The sequence below is a fragment of the Neolamprologus multifasciatus genome, chromosome 22, assembly GCF_963576455.1.
Source record: "Neolamprologus multifasciatus chromosome 22, fNeoMul1.2, whole genome shotgun sequence".
Taxonomy (NCBI): Eukaryota; Metazoa; Chordata; class Actinopteri; order Cichliformes; family Cichlidae; genus Neolamprologus; species Neolamprologus multifasciatus.
Genome location: NC_140459.1, coordinates 21,155,266 through 21,179,196, shown reverse-complemented (window position 1 = coordinate 21,179,196; position 23,931 = coordinate 21,155,266). Strand labels below are relative to the sequence as shown.

General features: G+C 42.3%; 2 protein-coding genes across 6 annotated transcripts in view; one reads left to right on the top strand and one right to left on the bottom strand.

The window, feature by feature from the left end:
* gpnmb (glycoprotein (transmembrane) nmb) overlaps positions 1-4,692 on the top strand; it is a 9,941-nt gene extending 5,249 nt beyond the window's left edge. For all 3 annotated transcript variants that reach the window (XM_085148788.1, XM_085148789.1, XM_085148787.1), the window contains exons 9-12: positions 190-295; positions 554-774; positions 898-988; positions 1,269-4,692. In XM_085148788.1, the coding sequence (XP_085004914.1) occupies positions 190-295; positions 554-774; positions 898-988; positions 1,269-1,416 (566 nt within the window). In that variant the 3' untranslated portion in view covers positions 1,417-4,692. The remainder of the gene's footprint in view (positions 1-189; positions 296-553; positions 775-897; positions 989-1,268) is intronic.
* igf2bp3 (insulin-like growth factor 2 mRNA binding protein 3) lies at positions 4,627-23,931 on the bottom strand. Of its 3 annotated transcripts, none has more exons than XM_085148790.1 (15): positions 23,207-23,931; positions 22,167-22,227; positions 16,724-16,772; positions 13,368-13,419; positions 13,107-13,170; positions 12,137-12,415; positions 11,884-12,018; positions 11,400-11,522; positions 11,102-11,237; positions 9,166-9,297; positions 7,786-7,908; positions 7,568-7,642; positions 7,233-7,364; positions 7,028-7,141; positions 4,627-6,731 (listed from the first exon to the last, which is right to left on the bottom strand). In XM_085148790.1, the coding sequence occupies exons 1-15, from the start codon at positions 23,379-23,381 to the stop codon at positions 6,612-6,614; spliced, it is 1,770 nt and encodes a 589-aa protein (XP_085004916.1). In that variant the 5' UTR covers positions 23,382-23,931; the 3' UTR covers positions 4,627-6,611. The 3 variants fall into 3 exon arrangements, with proteins under 3 accessions (XP_085004916.1, XP_085004917.1, XP_085004918.1); XM_085148791.1 differs by having other exon boundaries at positions 7,786-7,905; positions 23,207-23,930; XM_085148792.1 differs by lacking the exon at positions 23,207-23,931 and adding an exon at positions 22,391-23,125.

Below are 23,931 nucleotides of genomic sequence, written 5' to 3'. Positions count from 1 at the left end.
AATGAAAAGGAAACACTCTTCCATTTAAACTGCATTAAATCCTGATTGTTGCGATCCAGTTTCTCTCTACAAACTTGTATTCAAGCAACCCCGTGCTATGATTCTTTGACTGGTTCCTTCATCATATTATTATTTAGGGGGAAGAGGATTACACATCCAAAACCCACAAAATTAATCTGTTCCCCACAGAGCCCAAGCACCCACTGAACACCCTGCCAAGCAGTCGGATTTTGGAAGTATCAGCCCACAGAGTCACCAACACTGACATCAACTTCCTGGTGAAATGTCTGGGCAGGTATGCATTTATTATATACTTTGTTTACATTTATGTAAAAAAAAAATAATAATACTGTAGATATTTTTTTAAACATTCAAAGAGGAAATCACAGTAACCTTTGGAGTTTATCAACTTTATTTTTGATGATCTTCTCCCTGCACATCCAATTTAGTCACTTAGGTGCAATGGCACTCCCCACCCCTCCCCACCACAAACCTATACATTTTAGATAAAGAAACAGGTTTATTTGATTTATCCTTCATCCCTTATCCGCAGCGTCCCCACTTCAGCCTGTACCATCGTGTCAGACCCCAGCTGCACTCAGGTACGCAACATCATGTGCAACGATGTGCCGCCGCTCTCGGAGTGCAAAGTGCATCTGACGCGAAGATTTCTGGAACCGGGCACCTACTGTGTGAACATCACTTTGGAGAACTCCAGCAGCTTGGCCCTCACCAGCACCACCATCACCATCAACAAGTCCCAGGACACACCTGGTTAGCTACACAAACACATACAACAGGATATTTCTTGAAATCAGCTTTGTAGAAACTGTTGTCTGGTGTGTTGTAGTTTCCACTCTGTTTTACACTCTCTTCACTGCCCTTTGTACCCATCAGTGTCCACAACCTCTCACACTGCCCAAGTCGTTCTTTCCTCAAGCGCTGTTCTGGGGGCCATTTTTGCATTCATTGCCTATGTGGTCTACAAGTGAGTAGTCTTCAGATGCAGCAGCATTCCTTCAGTAAATGTGTGAAGACCCAAATATATGATGCAGAAAGATTTTAATGCACAACTTTGGCTTTTACTGCCACATTAAAAAGCATTTACACATGCACACAAAGCCACTTTGATTCTCACTGAATTTTCAGTCTGTTACTACCCTGCTTGTAAAACACCTTGTATTCTTTTTCCAACTCTTGCCGCTCACATCCAGTTAGAGAGTCATTACCCTCCCATCATATTTTTGTGTCCTGCATCTTTCTTCCAGGCGTTACAAGGTGTACCGGCCCATTCGCAGGTCCCTGGTGGAGGATCCCCATGCTGGGGTTGGAGGTCACATGATTCGCCTGAAGGAGGCACTCTTCCCCTCCAGTGAGGAGAGCCGTCACCTGCTGACTGAGAGAAACCCCCTGTAGGCTTTGTTGAGCTGCATCATCACTTAAAATAAAACACACCTAAAGCATGTGATTGTCAGATATGAATCTAATCAAAAGTCTAATCATTAAAGTGCAAAAATAGCAGGAATATCATATTTGTAAAAGAAACTAATATTTTTGCTTGTTTTAATTGTTTGATGGCGCTCCAGAAAACGGCTACTGCTACAGCAGCTGATTGGTGTGATGATTTTCTACTGAAGAGGCTGTCGAATATGTGATTGAGGCACTCATTTTGATTGCAACATAGGGTGTAGTAGCTGCTATAAAATGAATTAGGATCAAGCAATGGCTGTTTTTGATGAAAAATGCTTTTGTACTGTTTGCCATCGATTGCTTTAGAATACTGTATATTAATGTACGGGTAAAAATCCTACTAGTAGTGATACATGCATGCTTTCCCTCAAATGAGTTAAAAATTTAATTTCTTTAACTCCAAGATTTAAACATAGCCATAATCAAGAGGATGAAAGGCTGATAAATAAGTCTGTCACTAAATAAAGGCTGTGAACTAACCACTTATGTTTTGAAGACACTGGAATCTGTCTTTGTATGGAGCTGGGAAAAAAATGAATTTAACGTTAGATGAACTGATTTTTGGTGTGATTTTGAATCAGAGTGATGATTTTGTTCTCAGCAAATCAGAGTCTTTGTCAGTAACTAAAGTTATTTTAGTGTCCTATTAATTTGTTCTGGTGTGTGTGTGCGCGTTTTAAATCAACACTTTTTCACACAATCACATTAACTGCAGAAAATTTGAAAAACTAGATTTTAACCGTTAGCACTATAGTTTGGGGCTTTTAAAACAAGCAATGAAGTCACCACTTTCCTGTAACCCAACACAATCCTGTATATTATTGTGATCGAAACAAACACTGCAAATCAAATGCAATCAAATCACACGACGCCGATTTTAAAGCGGGTAGTTCACACAACATACTTAATGCTTTTACTGTACAGTACACTAAACTGCACAGAGGCAAATTGTTAAACTTAAAGTTTTTAATACTATTAAGCATTTTTCACTCCTTTAGCAAAGTTTACCAGGTGACTTTAAATATTTCTCTAATGCAGCACTACAGCACCTTGTATGTTGCTTTGGAATTTGGGGCATTGTCAACTCAATACATGTGGAACTTGTATCGAGTTCATACACGACTTCTATCATGTGGAAAATGTTTTCACAGGACTCTCTGCATCCCTGTGAAAAGTACACCCTGTGATTCAGGTGCTGACCGGGCCATTGCAACATGTTCTCTTTAACCAGTCAGTTCTAGATTTTGTGCCATCTATGGCATCATTGTCCTGTTGCATGACTTAACTCACATTTCACTTGAGGATACTTTGGTATACAGAGAAATTCATGGTCAATACTTCACTGCAGGGTGCCCAGGTCCTGCGGCTGCACAATTAGCCCAAATTGTTACCTATCCACCACAGACCTAGCCTGTGTGGATACGCCGTTTGGTTTCTGCTAAATGTAGCACTGCGTATTATGTCTAAACATTGTTTCAGATGCAACTTCACAAGCCTAAGCCATGGGGTAATGCTCTTAGAGACTTCTCCTGGGAATCCTTCCAAACAAATCATAGTTGATCAGCGTGTCTCCAATTTTGCTGAGGCCTCGAGAGTATAAGACATGGCTCTAATTCTGGAGGCCTCTGGGCATTAGATGCTCTGACCTTGGTGTATTTGCTGGGACCTCACTCCTGAGAAAATTGTGGCATTGTGTTATCACACACCTGAATAGCACACTGCCAAGACAGCTGCTTTTTAAAGAGGTGCTCACATTTTGATGATCACCTAATCAAGTTGATCAAAAACAAGATTGGTGGGTCTTTGCTGAAACCTCAGGATAATGTTTGATTTTCCTTTTCTTACAAGCAACTTCCCACAGCTTATTTTAGTGTTATTCATAGAAAATACAGCAGGTGAGTCCATTTTTCTCTTTAACCTATTGTGATAAATAAAGACCATGTTTGACAGGGTCAGTCAACCCGATTATTAAGGCCATTTGTCACATATCCAGTTTAACCAAGGACCTAACACCCTCAGGATCTGCTCAGTCATGGAAACCCAGACCATGAGGAGGTCTGAAAAACTCCAGCTACAAAGTCAGCAGAGGCACCTCAGGACTTTTTCTAGTTGGGGTTCCCAAACACTTTGTAATATCATACTTAACTGTAAAAGTTAAAGCATCCCAGTCATCTTAGAAGAAAATGCATTTGTGTCAAATGTTTTTCTCCATTTTGTTTTTCTTTATTTAGAGGCATTTGACAAGTGGAGCTGTGTGTGAGGGGGAGGTGAAGGGGCACAAGCATTGTTGCAGAGGAGAGAATATCAAGCTGAAGTTTGATCACTTTTACAAAAACTCAGGCCCGGTCCCTCATCTGTCCCATACCAAGGAGGATGTTCCACGTTACACAGCCAAGAAATGCTAACAGAACAAAACAGCTACCGAATCAGCGAGTGTAACATCTGAGAAAGACAAAAGGGGAAGAAAAGAAAAGAGAAAAAAATAATAATACAGGACTTTTATCTATTTTGAAGTCTTACAAATCAGAAACAATAGGCAGGCCCTTTATCAAAAAAAAAAAAAACCCAAAAATCTGTATTGTCTCGTTTTAGCTACTGAATGCAAAAAGAAAAATTCCAGCAAAAGTTCACATGGAAGCCACACCACCGAAAATAGAGAGCAGAAGGAAATAACTATTGTTTTGAGGATTTCAATTAAAGTCAAGACATGTATATATTTATAAACACTGGAAAAAAGATTGATCACTTGATTCTTCTCAAGTCTAAAGAGTTCATGATCTTAGTTTTTAACCTTATCTGGGGGAGGGGAGCGTAAAGGTGTGGAGAAGGGTTAAATTCTAACAAATAGAAGAATGCCTCTACTTCAAATACATTTCTAAAGAGGTAGATCAAAAATAAACTGGAGGAAGGGGGAAGTTGTGGGAAGGGTGGGTTGGCAGGGAGATTGGAGATGTTAGGGACTTTTTTTTTTTTTAAAGTATCACTTGTGCCCCTCAGTTAAGCACGGTGTTAGGAAGGCGCGCCCAAATAGAAAGTGTTCGGGGGACTGAGGTATCAGTGCGCGCTGGCGCTCAGTGGGGGCAGGGCTGGGTGCCTAGTGCCACAACAACCCCCCGCCCCCTCAGCTGAGGTAGACGGCGTTCTACTGTGGAAGCATGGATACACTCAAGCACTTTTACCACAATCAACATATTTACATTCGGCATGGAAAAAAAATGAAAACTGTATCTTTACGTTTTTGGATTCCTTTCCTTTTTTTCTTTTCTAAAATAAACGCCCTAAGTCAGGGTTCACTCAGTATGGTGTGTGCCTATCCTGGCGCGTTACTCCCTGTAAGCATAACTAAATGAAACATCAAGTACATTTGCGGGTTACAGAGAACATCCTTTTGTTTAAATCATTTTCCTTGAAACTTAAAAAAAGTTACGTTTGCATCTATCAGTGTGACTCCCCCTACCCTCACCAGGCAGTTAACGACATCGACTTGATGGCCTTGCTACAAGGGCCACTCTGAAATGACAAAGCTCACTCTATGTGAAATTAAACCTAGTGGGGGCTTGGACTTCGCTAAGACACTCGCCAACAAAGGTGGCAGGAGGCCTGGGAACAGAACAGACCACAAACATGCTCTGCTGACTTGAGGGCAGCTACAGGAAGGACCCCATTACAGTATTCTCTGCAGCACCCGGACCACAGCCCTCAAATAGGAAGGTGAAAGGAAATTTTGACAAATTAAAGTACCATTATCATTAACTATGGTAATCCCCCCCGAAAAAAAAATTTAAAAAGAAAAATTGCATTGCTGCAGTTATGTACGGTTGGCATTATTTGCATGTCGTAGTTGTTTTGCACTTCTTTCTGAAGATGGTGGACCCTCAGGGGAAAAACTGAGGCGATTTTCTCTATACTTCTGTCAGCCGCCAGCTGAGGGGGCGCCAACTCTTGCTCCGGGGCCGCTATGTACAAACAGACTTTATGTACAGGGTCATCTTAAGTCACACATACACATGTACAATGCCACCTAAAGCACCAGAGTTGAAGGCAAGGTCAGTTGGCAGCTGACCAAAATTTTAAATTTTCTTAAAAAAATAAAAATGTTCAAAGACTATCAGCTTTATAAAGTATACAAAACACCACAAAGCAAAATAAAAAAAAAAAAAGGAAAAATTTTTTTTTCATATATATAATATCTTTTCTCTTCTGAGGTACTAGATCCTGAGGTAGTTAAGTAAAAATGCATATTTAATTGGTTTTCCTGGGCAGCAGCAGTTCGGCACCATTTCCCTGTGTCAGTCGTGGCGCTGCCCTCAACTCTAAATATATATACTTTTAATATAATTCTTTTTTATTTATAGGTCTATCTGTAAAATGCATCCCAATTTATAAAATGCCACTTATCACAAGGGCAGGACGCCCCATATAATTCACCCTTTCAGGGGTCCTGTCCTAAAACAACCCCCCCCCCCCCCCCCCTAAACATGGCCCACACAATCTGAGCCAACCCCCTACCCCCTCCCCAAATAAATCTTTCAGCTGGTCCAAACAGGACCTTGATAGCAATGCCTTTTTCCTTTCCAGAGAAAACTCATAAGAAAGCTTCACCAACCAATTAAACATCAAGAAAAAAACAAATATATACCAGGTGTTCGCTAAATCTGAAGTCAACCAAAACATCTTGTCATGTTTAAAGTACAACACCAAGGCGGTGATAGGAGGGGGGCGGGGGTCCTTATTTCTTCTTTGTGTTTCTAGTGTAAAAAGAAAACAAAAAATACAAGTTTAAACACATCCTTTGGGGGAGGAGTAGAGCGGTTGAGGGGTGCGCACTTGTGAGGGCAGGTGACGACGGTGGGAGCCCTCAGGAGTACATTCTCGCAGAGATGCAGAGAGGCGGAGTGGGTGGAACTTTTAGAGGCGCGGGGTCTCTTTCTTTTTTTCCTTCTTAAATCAGCTACGCAGTCCCAAGTAAGACAAGGAGGGGAGGATGTTTGGTTGGGCTCCAACAACCTTTAACCCCTGAGATGAGCATTAGGACCCACTGCCGTCATCGTCTTCTCCCCCTCCTGGACTCTGCTGCATCTGTCCTTCTGTCGAGTCTTCTTGCAAGATTCGGTCACCGTTCCTCCAGGTCCGCTGGATGTTCATTTCCTGCGTGGCATTGGAGGTTGGGGTCCAGATGTAGGCTTAAGCTGCTGCTGCTGTTGTTGCTGCTGCTGCCTCCTCACCTGGGCTAGGATCTCCTGAATCTTCCTCTGGGCCAGCTAGGTGACAAGAGGAACAAGTGTTAAGCCAAAACTGCTGAGCAAAGCATAAAATGAAGTGTACAAGGATGCCACGCAATGAGAATGCTGACCTCCTGTGCAAAATGTTAGACAAATAACCAAATTTAGTTATTTTTTTTAATCAAGTAATTTTGGAAGCATCTCAGCATGCATAACATTGTTCTTGTTATAAATGGAAATTAACTGCATGGCTACAGTGAAAGGCAAATAATATATAGCAGTTTATTCAGTGTCAGAAAAACATGCCCAGAGCACTTTTCTATTATGCAACTCACCTGGCATGCAAAGAAGTGTCCGCTGATCTTGACTATAACCTGGTCGTTCTCGTCAGGCGTCTGGTCCCGGGGCACCACCACTTCTGCACAGGTCAAGTTCTGCAGTTCGTTTACCTGCAGACACAGATCAAAATTAACTCAAAACATTTATTAGGGACAAAAATATAAACTGAATACAGTTCGGGCATGAAAGAATCTAGATTACCGTTTTCCCGCCCTTCCCAATAACTCGTCCAGCAGCAAAGGCGGGAACCTTGATATGCGCCTCCAGCTTCACCTCTTCCTTAGGTCCAAAGAAATTCTCTTCTTTTAACTTGCCAAAGATTCGACACTGAGCCTGCAGTCAGATGTGTTCAAGGACAGGTTAATCCTACTGAATTAGGTAAAACTTCTTTCAGTAATACTTCTGCGCCACTAACACGTGAATAAATAAAATCAAGATAAATGCAAACTACCGCTATGATTAAATAAAGTGACATCTTAATTTTTAATCTTAGCATGAGAGTTTAATGCATTTATTTGGCTGTGAACGTGCAATACCTTAAACTGAGCCTCTGGTGGTCCGACAATGATGACCATCCTCTGCTTCGCATCCATTCCTTCTGCAGGGGCGATCTGAAAGAGGTCATTAAGAAAAAAAAGAAAAAAAAAAAACTTCACTTATGCTCCAGTTCCCATCAAATGAGAACGAGAAGACAGCAAGAATCAAAATGTTATCATTGACATTCAGAGTCTCAACCCTCCTGTCAATCACTCACCTTGATTGAGGCTCCGGCAAAGTGTGACAGTTGTTTGATGTGTTGACCCTGTTTTCCAATGATGGCGCCCACTGCAAGTGCAGGAATGAACAGGTGAACAGTCTCCGATTCTGGGTGTCCCTGCTGGATATAAACAGCTTAGTACTACTGCGACTAGGAGAAGATCGTCCCAGAACATTTGCTCAACTTTCAAACACCAATGCGCAACTGCCAACAGTCGATCTTGTGGAAGCTGTTAAACTCATTAAGTGTCATCGGTGCTTACACCCTCTGCTTGAGATCACTGGTTGATCAGAAGAGGCATATTTGCCCCCGCAGCGGTAAACGCAGATGCTACCGTTATTGTCCAGTGGGGTTCCTACTCATTACTGATCAGCATGTTCCCAAAATCGTTGGGTGTTTTTGGGAACGTGCTGCATGCTCAGATTGGTGTTAAAACATTTGGCAAACAGAGTCACACATCGATTCTGCTTACAGAAGCTATAGTCCGAGTTGGCTGCATGCAAAGGTTTACCGTTAGATGGAACTTGTTAATTTTTGCTAAGGAAAAAAACAAAAAAACAAACTCAAGTGGACAGTAATGTTTAAATATGAAGCAGTTTAGCTATTACACTATGGAGCCTTAATGCAAACTGGACCAGGAAATCACCAGTCTCTAGTGCGGCTGACTCAAGATCTGAAAGGGAGGTGGTTGCACTGTCTCCCCCCCCCCCCCAAAAAAAGAGAAAACAAAAAACAAAATAACAGAAGTAGTACTTGTTGGTTTTGGAGCGAGTCCAATTTTCCAGTCCATGTGCCAGCTGAGGGCACACTAACAAGTTGCTTTGGCAGGCTACAAAATGTGGAGAAGGGCTGTTGATGCAGAGGATGAACTTGCCGTTCAAACCTTCACCTTCCCTGACAACTCAAATGTCATTTAGCAGAAACAATCTCCTGAAACTGATCAGAGAAAGACAGCCTCCCTATTCACTTCACAAACACACTAGGAGCTGCCTAAATGTCACAAGACGACAAACTGGATGCAACCCCCCTAAAAAATAAATAAATAAAAAAAATATAAACTCAAAACAAAACCCCACAGCAAGCAGCCACAAGCCGTGCAAAGCACTTTGGGGATGGGCAACTTACAGCAAGGGACTGGCTACTCGCTGACAGCATAGGAGCCCAAAATGGCCCTTCACCCCCATAAGGACTGCACTAAAGGGGAAAAAAACAAACATGATACCGAGTGGCTAAAGACAAACTCTCTACACTAACAGATTTCACCAACCTGACCCAAGGAACCAGCGCACCAAGTGTAACATTTAAACATGGGCTGCTCTGGATTTGTGTAATGTAGTGTATGCAGTAAGCGCATATCTGCAAGAGTGTCTCACTTACTCCAAATGATGAGCATCCACTATGGGCTCCAGGAGGTGTGATATTGGACATGGAGGGACCCATGCCTGTTGCTGTAGTGGGGAACAAACCTAAAGCATTCAGATTCAAGCCTGGAATCAAGTTGGATTGGAGCTGCAAAGAAAGGACAGCTCTGTTAGCAATTCACATCTCACATTGTATGCTTTCACATCACCACCACATGGATTATCTAACCAACACTGCTATCACACATGATCTCTGGACAAAGGGGAAAAAAACCCGGGTAAAAAAAAAAACCCTCAAGCTTTAGGTTTAATTTCTCACAGCAGGAAACGGTCTCCTTTAGGTGTGCCTGCACTACTGGAAATGCTCCTTGCAGCCTGGAGGCAGCACACTTCACGCCCACCCACTAGCTGAAAGATCCACTGGACAATTAACCACGCTACATCACAGAATTTGTACTACTGAACTGGACAAGTAAAGACCTCCAACGACGGCTGCCATCAAATCACATTCGTTTCTGCACATGCACCACTTTAGGTGAACTTAAAAAAAAGAAGGAAAAAAAAAGACAATTTTCTGAATTAAACATCAACTCCCAAAGCAAAAACAGCTCGACTTCAGCTGGGACTCCGGACAAGCAAAATGAATCAAATTGCGAGCCTGAAGCATATTTTCTAGGACAGAAAATCTCAAATGAGGTATTGTCCACTTGGTAAACAATCGCACAGTGCAGCTTCTCACAAGCTGTTTTCACATTCCTTGTAAACTCAGTTTCAACAGCTGAGAAGGACTAATGGTACAGTCCCTCGCCACAATTTGGTGGCGTTTTCCCCTCCCCAATTTTGATGGAAAATATATAACTAAAAAGTAAATAAAAAAAAAAAAAAAAGGCCAAGGAAAGATATAAAGGGGAAAAATTAAATCAGTATTAGTGTGCTAAAAGATTGACTTCACTTATTGGTATAATTTTTTGATATAGCTCAGTCTTCATGTATAGAGCTTAACTGGAATAAATGTATAATTAATGAGATCATAGAAGGCAACTTTACACGCAGATTTAAAAAAACAAAAATCCATCACAGCAGTGTAAGAATCACCTGTGGTTTAAAAACCTGCTGGCGAAGGCTCAAAATATCAAGTGCGTTTTCCCATTTTATTGCCATGACCCATTAGTTTACATTTACAGGACCTGCACCTCTTCCCAGTTATGTTGACAGTTTGTTTTCATGAATGGTTTAAATGTGTAACATTTGAATCATGAGATGGGATTTCCTCCTCTTCCTTTCAGAAAGAGGGAGGTCCAGCTGATCCCATGCTAAAAGGAAGCAGTGATGCACCTTTCCTTAGCATTCAAGGGAATTTCCTGGAGCTGTTATGATTTCCACAGACATATTAGGGGTCAGTGAGCTCTGCTAGGAAACTAAGCAAAATTCCCTCCTCACCCACAGCCACTGGAGTAGCAAAAAAAAGTATTCCTTTCTACTGATTTCACAATACCTGACATGTGGAAGTGTCTTTTGTACTGAAGACTTAATACATAGATAAACACTAAAAATGTACACGTATCTTTACAAGAAAACTGAGGATGGAAGAGTGCCATTACACCATGGTAGTTCCAGATCACTCCCGTACATGTAAACGTCACTGTTCCAGTTCCTTAGCAGATTAATTTGTTATCTGATTTCGTGATTTTATGTAAACCACAATTACAGAAAGTATCCTGGTGGCTCTAAGACCTGCCAGAAAATCCCCACCTCCCCCACCCGGGGCCTGTTTCACAGCCATGTCTGGCCAGTGTACTTGAAAGCCAAGAACATTAACAGACCATCTACGTCACTTTTAAAGAAACCGGTCACATTTATATTTACTGGAACAAAGTTACTTCAGATTTCCCCTTTGAAAAAGTGATTCATTCAAATTTTATTTTATTTATTTATTTTTTTTTATTGCTTACGTTCATAGCAGCCATGTCACTCTCATAGGATTCCCTGATCTTCTTCATCACTTCCTCCTCAGCTTTTGCACATGCCTCAATGGAGCCCTTTACTGTGATGGTCCGTTCTGGGTTATACAGGGTTAGGTCCTGAAGACTGGACAGAATAAAAGGTTGGAGGTGCATTAGAACTTCTTTTTTCTAAGTGTATAGACCACAGAAGTACAACATTAAAATGTATGCCACGCTAATTTTATAAACCAATTGCAGACTGCAAACTGTCAATAAGTAGAGTTTCAATGAACTCTTTGCAACTTACGGTGAGATTGTGATCTTGGTCCCCGTTTCCTGCTCAATTTTCTTCAGGTTGCGTCCTTCTTTACCTATTAATCTTCCCACAAAGCTGTTGTGTGCAAGGATCTTTAGTGGGATCTCCTCAGTACTGTGGGAAAAAGGGGTTGCGAAGTCAAATGAAAAACAAAATCTGATACAATCAGTTCTATTACTTTTCCTACATGCTGCAAACAGACAGGGCTGATATATTTTTAAGCAAAGCCAAGATATGATGTCTGAACTCGTAAGAAGTTAAAAATGTGAGCCATTATAGGGATGTGGAAAGCAGTTTTTATGAAGCAGCTTTGATACGATTTGTCAAAGTGATTTATTTATAAAATTATAAATAACAGCATCAGTTTGCAGTTACACTGAACTAAAATGAGGGTATAACAGTAGATTCAGCCAAAGGTTAATAGGTGACAAAACTGAACTAAGGTACACATTTACTTATTTTGTTATAAACTCACAACTTTGTGTCAAGGGCTTCCTTCTGCATGATGTCCATGATGGTTTTGCAAGCGTTCGAACAGCCTTCAGGGGTTGAGTGAATAGTGATGGGTTTCTCTGCAGCACCTGCGTTCTCTTTTCTGTGGATGTCAATCCTGACACAAAGAAAAGGCGCTCATCATATCGCTGCTCAACGGCCAGCAGCGCAGAAAAGGAAAGGAGGACACCGCTGACGTGCGATGCGAGTATAATTCCTGACCTCCGTGTACGTACTTTGAGTGGGTCTGTTTGGTGATGTTGCGGATAGTGGCGCCCTCCTTGCCAATGATCGCCCCTACAAACTGTGTGGGAACCAGCATGCGTAGCGGGATGTCTGACTGCACTTTAGGCCGGGCGCCCAAACCCGGAGAGCCAGACCGAGGGGGTCCGCGGGCATTAAAGCCTCTCCGGCCCCCTGCTGGAGGACCCTCTGGTGCCGCCGTCTCATCTGGGATATAGGACACTTTCAAGGTATAGTTCTCCATCATAGATCCATTCAGCTTCTCCATTGCCCTGAAAAGAATTAAAGATGTTGGCATGTAAACCTCTCGATTGCTACCGAAGGTTTAATTTAAGAGCAAAAGGCTTGCAGACATGGAGTAAAAAAAAAAAAAAAAAAAAAAAAAAAAACCCTACACAAAGCTTCAAGTTTGACTCTTCATTAATTGAGGAAACCAAAAAGCAGGTAGGGACATTTAAACAAAGAGGCTTTAATGCAAATTATTTGTGTCTTAAGAACAAGGTCCAAACTCAACATTCCCAGCAGGTACTGGGGATCTGGCCAAATGCCACCTTTCAGTTATCCTGTCAGCACTCACATCTCCCTCATTAGCCTCAAGGATTTAGATTTTTAATGAACTGATCAATTATTCCAAGAGACTCTTCCAACCACTCTTGCAGAGTAGTATGATACATGTACACCAGGGGGCACCAGATGGCCAATTTAACCCCCTCCATCTCACACACACACACACACACACACAAAGCCCCAGTTATCATTGCATGTCAAATTAAACTAGACTGGGTGTTGGAAGGAGGAAATCAGGTGCACTGTAAGAACACTTGACAGCGGAAGTTGATGTGGTGTCAAACACAATGTGGGGGGAAGGAAAAAAAATGGGAAAGCTTGAGCAGATTCATGTCAGAGGCATCAAGACAGATGAGATAGAGGTTAATGACGTGAATACTGTGTGTGCGTACTCACAGCCTCGCCTGGTCCTTGGTAGCATACCGAACATTGACAACTGCAGTCTCTGTATCAGTGTTTACTGTGAGAATACACAAAGTCAGCACACATCCATCAATGACGGTGAAAGTTGACCAACCTGGGTTACTCTAAAATTTCATTAGGAAGCTAATAAAGCATTTACTTGAAAACAATTGTACAGTAAGGAAGGATTTGGAAAAACTGATTTCAGTGCAGGGTGTGTCTTGTAACACGAAGCTTAATCAACAGCATATTTACCTTGTTCACAGCTCTGTACTGCACCATACTGAGCAAGCATACCATCCAAAACCTGAGGGGAGAGGGAAGAAAAAAATAAATAAAAATGAATAAATAAAAATGAGTACATTGTGTCTAAAGGATTTGATCTGAACCCACTGGTGAACAGAAGATCATCCAGAAGAACAGGCCTAGCCCACTGCCAGGACATACTCCACCAATTCTGGACCCAAGTTCAAAGATGAGTTACACTGATAAATTCGCTGCTTCTTGTAAAAGCTTGTCAACTCAAATTATGACACTCCCTGTGGGAAGCTGGTGTCTATCATTCTTTATTTTTAATAGATTTTTTTAAATATAAAAACAGAAGTAACATTTGAAATAGAAAATCTTAGAAATGCTGTAAAAGGCAGACAAAAGCACAAGTTGCATAATGAAGGACTTGTTTGTGGGATTTATTTGAATAGTGGCAAATGTACCAGATTAAGATCATCAGCATGTTGAATCCACACATAGAAGCGCGTTGGGAGAAACCTTAGCATATGCACATAACAGAAAACCCCAGCAAGCTAGCAATCCGCTCAAATCACGAGACCACGGGACTTCATTTCATAGATGTGATCGAGAGGAGGAGGGGGGAGCGAGCCGGCTCCCATCTGAGCTAAGACCTCCACCATGCTTGAACCCATGGCCACACCCTCAGGAGCTCAACCCCACTTTCTAGCCAACAGGACCGCATCCCCGTCTGTCCCACCTCGCACCCCAACCCTACCAACCCACCAACCAGACGGCCTCCCGCCTCTCTGCCATCTCCACTCTCCATTGGCTGCTCCAGCACTGATACGAGTTCCCTGAAGCTAGGAGTTACTGGCTGCTGGCTGGCTACTCTGCCTGTCCATCTACAGAGTCTGGCCAATGGGAATCCAGGCCATTCAGGAAAGGGTGGGGTACATTCCAGCAGGAAACAGCAGCAGCTGGGGGAGGGGTGTGAGTTCATGCTACACATTCTGTGAATCAGCGCACATGGAAGGGAAGGGGAAACCGTCCAGGCCCACCCACTCACTACAGCTCGTGAACACGCTGCTACTCTCGCCACCATTCTCTAGCTGGAAGGTTTTTACACACACAAAATATGACCCGTTTGTCTTATCTACCTGATAAGATACATACAAGGCCTTTGCATCAAAAGACCTCTTTCTATTCAGTTCCTCCATTCTTCTAAAATCACCTCCCCCCTCGCTTTTGAGGGGAAAGGAATCTCCATATCACCTTTAGAGAAAGCAGAAAGCTGCCTCGCTACATACTAAGAACATGGGTTTATCTGGAGCTTGAGTTAAGGGACATGCGTAGGCAAAGCATGCCCACCATTACTTACACAAAAAAAACAAAACCCTCAGCGTGTCCGTAGCCATTTGATCATACTGACTGAAGCAGGCTGAAATCTAAAGTCATGCATTAACCTTTACACTCTTGTAGTTCAGAAGAGTGGAACAATTGCGCAATTGAACATGAGAATTCTCTTGTTTTGCTTCCATGGTCTTTACAAAGCAGATTTTTATTATTATTCTTTTTTTCTTAAATATAAATTGCGGTGCAAGCACACACCAAGACAGCTAAACCTCTGCAGTGGAGGTGATGTAGCTGGGGGGAGGGAGTCACGTAAAGCTGTGTTAAAGCTGCCACATTCCACATGCAAGTGTGTAATTTTGACTTTGGATAAATTGCAACGTTTTCAAAGCTTTAAAAAGAAAATCATCGCAAAAGTTCAAAAATTTGCAATTTAAGCTCACATAAAAAAAATATTTTAGGTGTGTCCAGCAGATTAGTGTGTAAGAACGTGGAGCAGACACCAGTTTGTTTTGTTTTTTTTTTAAAATACAGGAAAGAAAAAAAAAAGGAAAAAAAAAAGAGGTGCTACGCATGACACACACATGACTGTTGCTCAACACAGACCATTTCTTTCCCCTACTAAATCAGGCAACGGCCTTGAAGTCCTGACCATGTCAAAGCTCAACATTTCTATTGGTATTCATCCCACCCCCGATTTCACGTGTAGCTTTTGTGCAAATTAATTACGTCAGCTTAGTTTAAACCTATCACAATGCTCACTTCTTAACCTCATGAACTTATACATCTGAGAACAATTTTGTAAAAATTTAAAAATCAGTTTTCTGAAGAATTTACAGAACTAAGAGAAAATTTGTTTGGTTTTTTTGGAGGGGGTGGGTGTCTAATATATCAAGGTACACTCTGAAACTCAAAAATCAAGCCAAATAATACACCCTGTTAAATACTGCTTTATGTAGCAGCTGTCATTTTGGAGCTGAATAGCAAACACTAAGTCATGAACTGTTATTTCAGAGAATGCTTAAAACAAACAGTATTTTGTTACAACAGCGTAATAAGCCTCAAATTGTGCATTACGTAAAATGTGTCCAGCAAATTAAGATCCACCTCACTTCCATGTGAGCTTGCACCGCTAACCATCTCACAAACCTGACATAAGCATTACAGATGTATCTGTTGCAATGGTCTGCATACAATTGAGCAAGGGCTGATTTTATTTAGCCACCTTTCTCAATGTCAGGTACCAATATCTGTAGCAAATAATAAAACTACCAATACCCACATGCATTGTATGCTTTAGACAAAGAAAAATTCACAAGTATCAAACAAGTAAAATGACAATTTAAAGGAAAAAAAAAATGCACTGCCATACACTGGAGGACTTAAAGCCAGGCCAACCCCTGGGTTGCATGAATCTTTCACAACCCTTCAGACAACACTGATTTATTTTTAATTCATTTCCACTTTTTTGTGCAAGAACACACATTGAAAGTGAAAGCCTCGTCACACACACAATCTAGCCCATGTGATCAGTGGAGAAGGACGCCATGGCAAAACAATCAACTCGCGTTTCCCCATTTAAAAACATCAGTAAGCAGCTTTGTTTTACAAGTCTCTGCGAGCAGCAAACGCATGTAGAACCAGTGCTACAAACATACTCCTGCCCGAGCCCGTCAGTATCATCTGGAGAGTCTACCCTCATTAAATCTTTTTTTCCCCCTAAAAAACCAAAACACCGCAACACTTAAAAGGTAGTGAAAATTTAATAAAAACAAATTAAAATCTCTTCTAATCCTGACTGTCAACTGCCTAGTGACATTAGTAAGAGTCCCCCACCCTCCTCACCCACCGATACCGGTCAGTATGTTGCACTAAGCTACAGCAGCCAAAGTCAAACTAATCATCAAGTGCATGCTCAATTGAAACCCAAAAGGAGGCAAGGTAACTCCAGAGGCCACTAAATGAGAGCCCAGTTGGGCTGCCCCATGGTGCCCCGCCCTGGAAGCGGTTAGCAGCCTGTTAGCACTCACCTCCCACTGCATGTGAGGCGGGATGTTCCTGATCTGCAGCTTACAGCTCCTGGAGAGAGAACAAGAGGGGAAGAGGGTGAGGGGTGAATGGATAAAGAAAGTGAAGGTAGATGGAACAAAAGATGGGAGAAGAGAAAGCAACAGCTAGTTAATAAGTGACAATACCAAGGATAATACAGAAGAGGTTTGTGTTTTGTTTTGGGATTTTTTTTAAAAAAAAACAAAAAAACAAAGGACCTATTTCTCAGTAAGATGGACACTGACAGAAGGTCTTTAATTCCACTCTAAACTCAGGTGTACTGAAACAGCCTGCATGAAATAGAAAGAAGAAAAAAAAAAAAAAAAAAGTGGGGTAGTTTAGTTTCGAGTTTCCCAAAATTCAAATTAATGTAACACACGCACACAATCACATACACCACGCCCTTCTCCCAAATTACCAGCTGTGTTACAGAGTGCAAAGAGGTACAAGGGGAAGAAGGGGACAAGGGGGGGAAAAAAAAAAAGTAAATCCAACAGATGGTGGTAGTAGTAAGATGCATCAAGAAGAAAGCTGAGGGGGAAAAAAAAAAAAGAAGAAAACGCACTGAGAATAATGTATTAAAATGTTTCGTCTACGCAACCTGACTCTAGCATGCATCCTATAGTACAGAATCATGAGATTTTAACAACTGCAAGGCTCAGACCCCTTGTTTTTTTGTTTTTTTTTGGGGGGGGGGGGTTGGTTTTTTTCCTCTTTTCTTCTCTCCTTACATCACACTACATAGGAAGAGTCAAAAAAAAAGTGTGCTTGTTCAGAGTGTGCATGCAGCAGACGCAAGTGGAGACAAACAGTTGAGTTTTGCATTGTTGCATAGGAAGGAATAATTGAGACAGAATTATTGCTTTATGGTTCCCACTTTCATTATGTTTACAGCTGCATAAGTGTAGTGGTTATGTGTGGAGGTCATGCAGACAGTAGGCCTTCTGGATCAGTTACTCTAAGTTTAATAAGGGTCTGTCTGCATGTTGTGTAAAAATGTGAGAAAAGTACAGGCCACTCCAAAGTCCGCTGCCTGTTGACACACACACCTAAAGAAAAGGCGTACATATGGCTTGGAGCTGAGGCATGCACACACACACGACGTGGAATGAAACCTTGACCCCAGACCAGTTCCACATCGCCTTTACATGCACATCGCACATTATACACACACACACACACACACACACACACACACACACACACACACAGTTCCGTGCAGTCAGTTTAGCGTTACGTGCACATTTTTGCCCCTTGTTTAAAGTCTAGAATTTCACTACATATTTTCACCCCCTTTTCCCTCAAATGTCCCTGAGCCCCTCTGGATCTACATGTACAGGGCGGATTTTTATTTTTTTTATTTTATTTTTTTAAACAAAGACCATTAGCAGTGTGGTAGTTTGCACAAGATGGCACCTTTCAACATTGATGAACTCCCCTTTTACGCGGTGCACTTAATTTTTAAGATCAAGATTTACTACACAAATTTGAAACTTTCCATACATGAATGTGCGCACACTAAAAATTGTACTGCATGTGTACAATAAGGGCCATAAAGCTGAAATTACTCAGCTTAGCCACTAGGACTACAGTCACGCTTATAGGGGTACAATATATTTAGTACCACGCATTAAAGAAACTACTTAACTCTAAATGGGCAAATTGTAAAGAAAACTTCCCAAATAACTCCCACCAGGAATTTCAGCCCTTTCCGGCCCACTGTGCCATTCCTGGCTGATCTTGCAGCATCTCCCCACACATTTGGTATGCTCTGCATTGCGGTGGGAACGCCATGCGAAATGTGCAAATGCACAAAGCACTTCCAGTTGGATTAACCTATACACACACACAAGAAGTCAGCCAGGGTATGTGGTAGGGTGGGGGGGTTGCGGGTGGTATACATTCCCCAGTCCCAGTCTTTGATTTGGGGAGGGGTGGGTGTGTGTAAGGCTGTGTGAGTGGGGTGTGGTATTGGGGGGGATAGCCCAGTTTCAAGCAAGGGTAACAAGGGCCCTCTCTGCCCCGTGGGGGTGGGGCCCCGTTGCCATGGACACGGACAAGTCCACTGACAGGAACATGTAGAGCAGGGTTAAAAGTGGGAGGGGGAGGAAAGGAGGGAGGGCCAAGAGTGACTAGGGTTGGCTCGTCATGTGATGGCCAGGAGGAGGCCGAGCACCTTATTTCCTTTCAAAACAGACCAACATTCTACACATTCGTCCCCATTCTTTGAGCCCAGCTGAGACCTGTGGCCTCCTGATGGGAGACCGTGCATACAGGTGGTTTCAATAGACACGTATACACAAGCATGCAAATGTATACTACAACAACGTTCACAAGTTGAGCAGAATAATGCTGCATGATACCTGTAGTCATCTCCATTTCTTTTCCTCACTCATCCCCCCCATAATGAAGCACTGTACGTCAACACCATTGTTGACAGAGAGAAACACACAAGGTCTGTGCTCAACGCCCATCCACAGCTTATTCAGAAGGCAGAGGTTCTGAATGACTGAACTCCACACAGTCTGGTTTCCACTGCCCTCACAGGCCTTACGTGCATGCAAACCATGCACCCAATAAACTACATTAATGCATTTGGATATGTTGAAATTCTTGGCAGTTCCAGAGTTGAACAGCTAGAGCTTGCCATATGCAGAAAGCCATTACGCACTGATGTCTTTACCTCCAGATCTTACAGAACAGGTTTAAGAACAAGCTATAAGTGCAATGCCAGTCTGATTTGAGTCTAGACTGAGGGAGAGTTAGCATTTGCCTGCAGTCCAAGTAAAACAAGGGGCCACATTCATAATTCTCTGGCACCCCAACTCATCTTTTTCTCTTTTTTTTGGAGGGGGGGGGGGGGGGGGTGCAGGTGGGGCCCCACGCTGACCCTGTGACCGAGAATTCTTACACTAGGAGTGATTTCTATAAGCAACCATGATAAGTTTGAGTACTGTCACAGGTTAATTTACAATTTAAACCCAGCTTTAGAAACAAAAATCACCAGGACTAAAATGTTACTAAAGAACTGAGTTTAAAGGAAGTTGTGCACATTTAAACATGCGTGTTTGATGTCGGTCTTCCTCTCAAATACACATATGCATGCATACATGCCTGGGGCCACCACCCCCTTACAACCATGCCATTTTCTTTCTTCCTGTACATGTGAGCATATGTGCACGTGGGAATGGGCAAGTTGCATTTTTTTTTTTCACGTTGTTGAAAAAAATAAAAATAAAAATCCAAGTAGAAAGTAGAATTCAACCCTATACACCACCTCAGTTTGGGTTTACCTGTGGTGCAATTGCATCATAGGAGATTTTTTTAAAACCATGTATTTATTATTTTTTTAAAATATATACGTACACAAATACATAAAATATAAAACTAGGTCAGAGCTTTACATAACTGAATTTTTAAGCTGAAGAAAAATTACACGCTTTCCACAGAACAACCGTATAAAGGAGATATTGGCGAGAATAAGTGAATGTTATCTTTAAAATGGCGGATTTTTTTTTCCTTCAAAAGACTAACATTTTTTTTTTTTTTAGAAAAAGGTCACGCAACGTAAAAAGCAAACGTTCGTAAATTAACTCAAAGTTAAATAACCAAGAGCGCCGTGTATGTGCAGAAAATGCGTTTCCAATTAAATAATTACGTTGCGTTATTCTGTTAATGCCTACAGTCCATTTTTTAAGACTCCTTAAGACAAACCCAGTGTTACACCAAATGCATAGTTCATCATTTTGGTGCCCTTTTGGTCACACGCGTGATAGAGCCACGGGAATACGCACAAAAAAAGAATTAAAATGTAATTGGGCTCTAACCTGGTTCGCTTGAAACTATAAAAATACAACATCCCCACAAACCATGTCATCGTATTCAATAGAATCTGTATGAACTCCAAACTATAGCCACCCCACCTTGATCCTCGTCTGCTCTAGCACTTCCCCCTTCCTAATAGGTTCAAAGGTGATTGGCCAAGCCCCCCCCCCAGTTCATATTTTCAAGCTGGAATGCAAAGAGGGGCCCCAGTGTCCGTTTGGTGTGTGTGCGCAGCTTATACTCAGAATACTGTTCCCATTGACTGTGTTCCATGTTGTAAAGGAAGGGCACGTTTTTTACCTTTCTGAAATGTGGCGCAAACTCGACTCTGCGGTGTGCACAAAAACACAATCACCACAGCGTTTAGAGGGGACGTCTGAAGATCTGACGCAAATTCTCATTTAAGTACACCTGGTTTATTTAACCAAGCTACAATTTAGACCAACAGCCCACCAGGAAATGCTTCTATGATGTCCACGTGGAAAATACATTTCATGTAAAGGTCTCGCGAATTCTGCGTTTGCTCCATTTTATATCCAAAACGCTTTTTTAAATAAATACAAGTCACGGGGAGCAGTTTTTTTTATGCCAACGTGTTTCAGCAGGACTTTGTGATTTCAAGTGTGACCCATTTCTTTACATAAGAGCAGATCACAGTTAAACGTTGAGAGCAAACAATGCAAACCTGCAATACTAGTCAGAAATTGCCGCAACTATCATCAACCAAAAGCAATTTAATTCAGGAAAATGCAAATTTTTCACCAAACAGCATCGCCACCAAATAATATAAAAATACGCACACCATGTCAAAAATGACCCCTATTTTTAAGTCCACTGCACATATGAGGACCACACAAAAAATATATTGTGCACCTTTGGAAATCATACACCGAACCGCCCAGTGTGGTTACGGGCGTCTAACTCTGAAACCAAGGGTTTTTGTGACTTGGGTCCCAAACCTCCCATTCCACTCGCGTTTGGAGTCCATCTCATGCAACAGCAGCACAATGTGCTGAGGAGGGCGGAAGCGTAGGGCAAACAAGGGAGAATGACGGGCAGATCCTTCTCAAATGGACGACTTCACAAGGCCTGTACGCCTCAAATCCAGCCTGCACTCACTCAGCACACATTTCAGCCTGCACACTTTGGTACTCGCCCTGAGCTTTGGGCTTTAATATCGCAAAGAACTGCACGTATACACTAAACACATACACACAAGAGGGAATGGAGCAAGCGAGGAGAAGACAACCATGAGGTGGTTTAACTCAAATGCACGACGGTTTTGGGAGCACCCTCTCAGTCATGGCGAGAGGAAGGAACAGAGCGCCATACGCCCCTTTTATTTGACCCCAAAAAGCATTCAGGGAAAAAAAGGGGGGGATGCTGGGCGTACGTATTTTAACTAAAATAAATATGTAAAGCTTGGCAACAAACACACATGCAGCATTATTAAAACACACTCGCACAGACACACACGAGGTCAAAGTAAAATAAAAAATAAAAAGAGTGTGACGAGGAAGAGAGGGTGACTACAATTTAAAAATATATGTGGGGCTTCTACGAGTTTAACTAAGCACTATTTAATAAAAACCCACGTACCTTTGACGTTTAGGGACCGAGTGCTCCACTTCGAGAACTTTTCCGTGAAGTTCAACTTTACCTTAAAAAGAAAAGAGAAATTTAAATTATCAAAATACAGCAATGTTAATTTCATTAACCACATGACATCTCGTGTAGGCCTCCATACTGCTGAGAAAACAACCCCCCTAAAAAAAAAGAAAACAGGGGTTAATGTTTACTACTAAAAATCCAGAGAAGCATACATAAGCATGATTGCGAGCTGGATATTTCTCGCATAGGAGCACAAATTGTTCAAAGTGTGCGAGCCACTGGTAGCACGAGGACAAATGAGCCTGACATTAGCACTATTCGTAAAATAGTGAACGAGTTTAGCTCAGCTGTTACGTGTTCTGTAGGTGCACGCTTAACTTGAAATTAGACAACAAGCCGTGAAGGGTTGGAGTGATTAATGTACAAAAAAAGGCTAAATGTGGTGTGCCTGCCTGAGTTAGTTGGCCTACATTTGGCCAACACAATTAAACCACCTGGTGTGTCAGCATGGACGAAATGGCTTCACAGTATAGCGAGTGGAGGCTGTTGGAGAAGGCCTGTATTTTGAAACCTGGAGAAGAGTGCAAGTTCCAGTAGAAACTGGTGAAAGCGACGACACATTACTCTTCAATCGTGCCAAGCTGGGGCTGTGTGATAGAGCTCACAATAAGGGTTCACTTCACGGTTTCCACAGCCCCCGCTCGCTGCCCTGAACGGACATAACGTGCATTGCTTACACTGAGGAGTTTACTCTAGCATTTTACCAAGCTACACTCAGTCAAATTACAAGGGCAGAATTTCACTCAAACCTAGGGGAAGCCATTTGTGTGAGCCCCACGGTGTCAAAAGGCCAAGTAAAGGTTGTGTGAGAGAAAGAAACGCTTGGATACACCCCCACCCTACAGGACTACATGCGTTTCTCATAGGGTACCCCCCACCACCAACACCAGAAGTAAAGCAATCTTCACACTATTGAAGCAGTTTGGGATAATTTCCTAATAGCACCTTTTTGCCCCAGATTGTCTCACCTGAAAGAACATCGATGGCCTTCATTGCTGCCTTCTCGTCCGGGCAATCCACAAACGCATAGCCAGTTTTGACGAGAAATGGACCACTGTGCGGAATCTTCCACTGCTCAAAGATAGTTTCGAAGTCCTCCTCGCTCGCCTCTGCGCTTACGTTGCCAATGTATAGCTTATTCATGTTCTGCGCCGAAAGGGACAATCTTTACGCTGAGGGAGAGATAGTTATTTGCTCTCGCGGATGTGCAGTGTTTGGAGTAGCCTAAATCGCCTTTACTACTACGGAGTGGCCGTAGCGTGCTTCCCGATCGTTCAAGCCACAGATAGATTTAAACTGGCAGCCTCACAGTGCGTTTGCGCTCCCTCGCCCCTCTGTCTCTATCGCGCAATAAATAAATGCTCAATTATTAATCTCGTGTCTCCGAACGATGGCGGGCTGGGTGAAAAGGAGGAGAAACTACTTTGTGTCTTCCTCCAAACCCCTTGGCAAAGAGACAGAGAATGTCACACACGGTAAGGCTGGCGCCCGCCTCTAAGTCTAGAGCCTAGAATAAGAAGAAGAAGAAGGGGGGAGAGAAAAAAAATCCTCAGCTATTCCGGCTTTTTTGAATGAGCCACGTGTTCAAACTACAAATCAGCCCACACGTGAGGAATCCCAATTGCTCAATTAAGTGTTTGGGATTGGGGAAAATTGCACGGGAGTCTGGGGTGGGGACAGCAAAGGGGAGTGA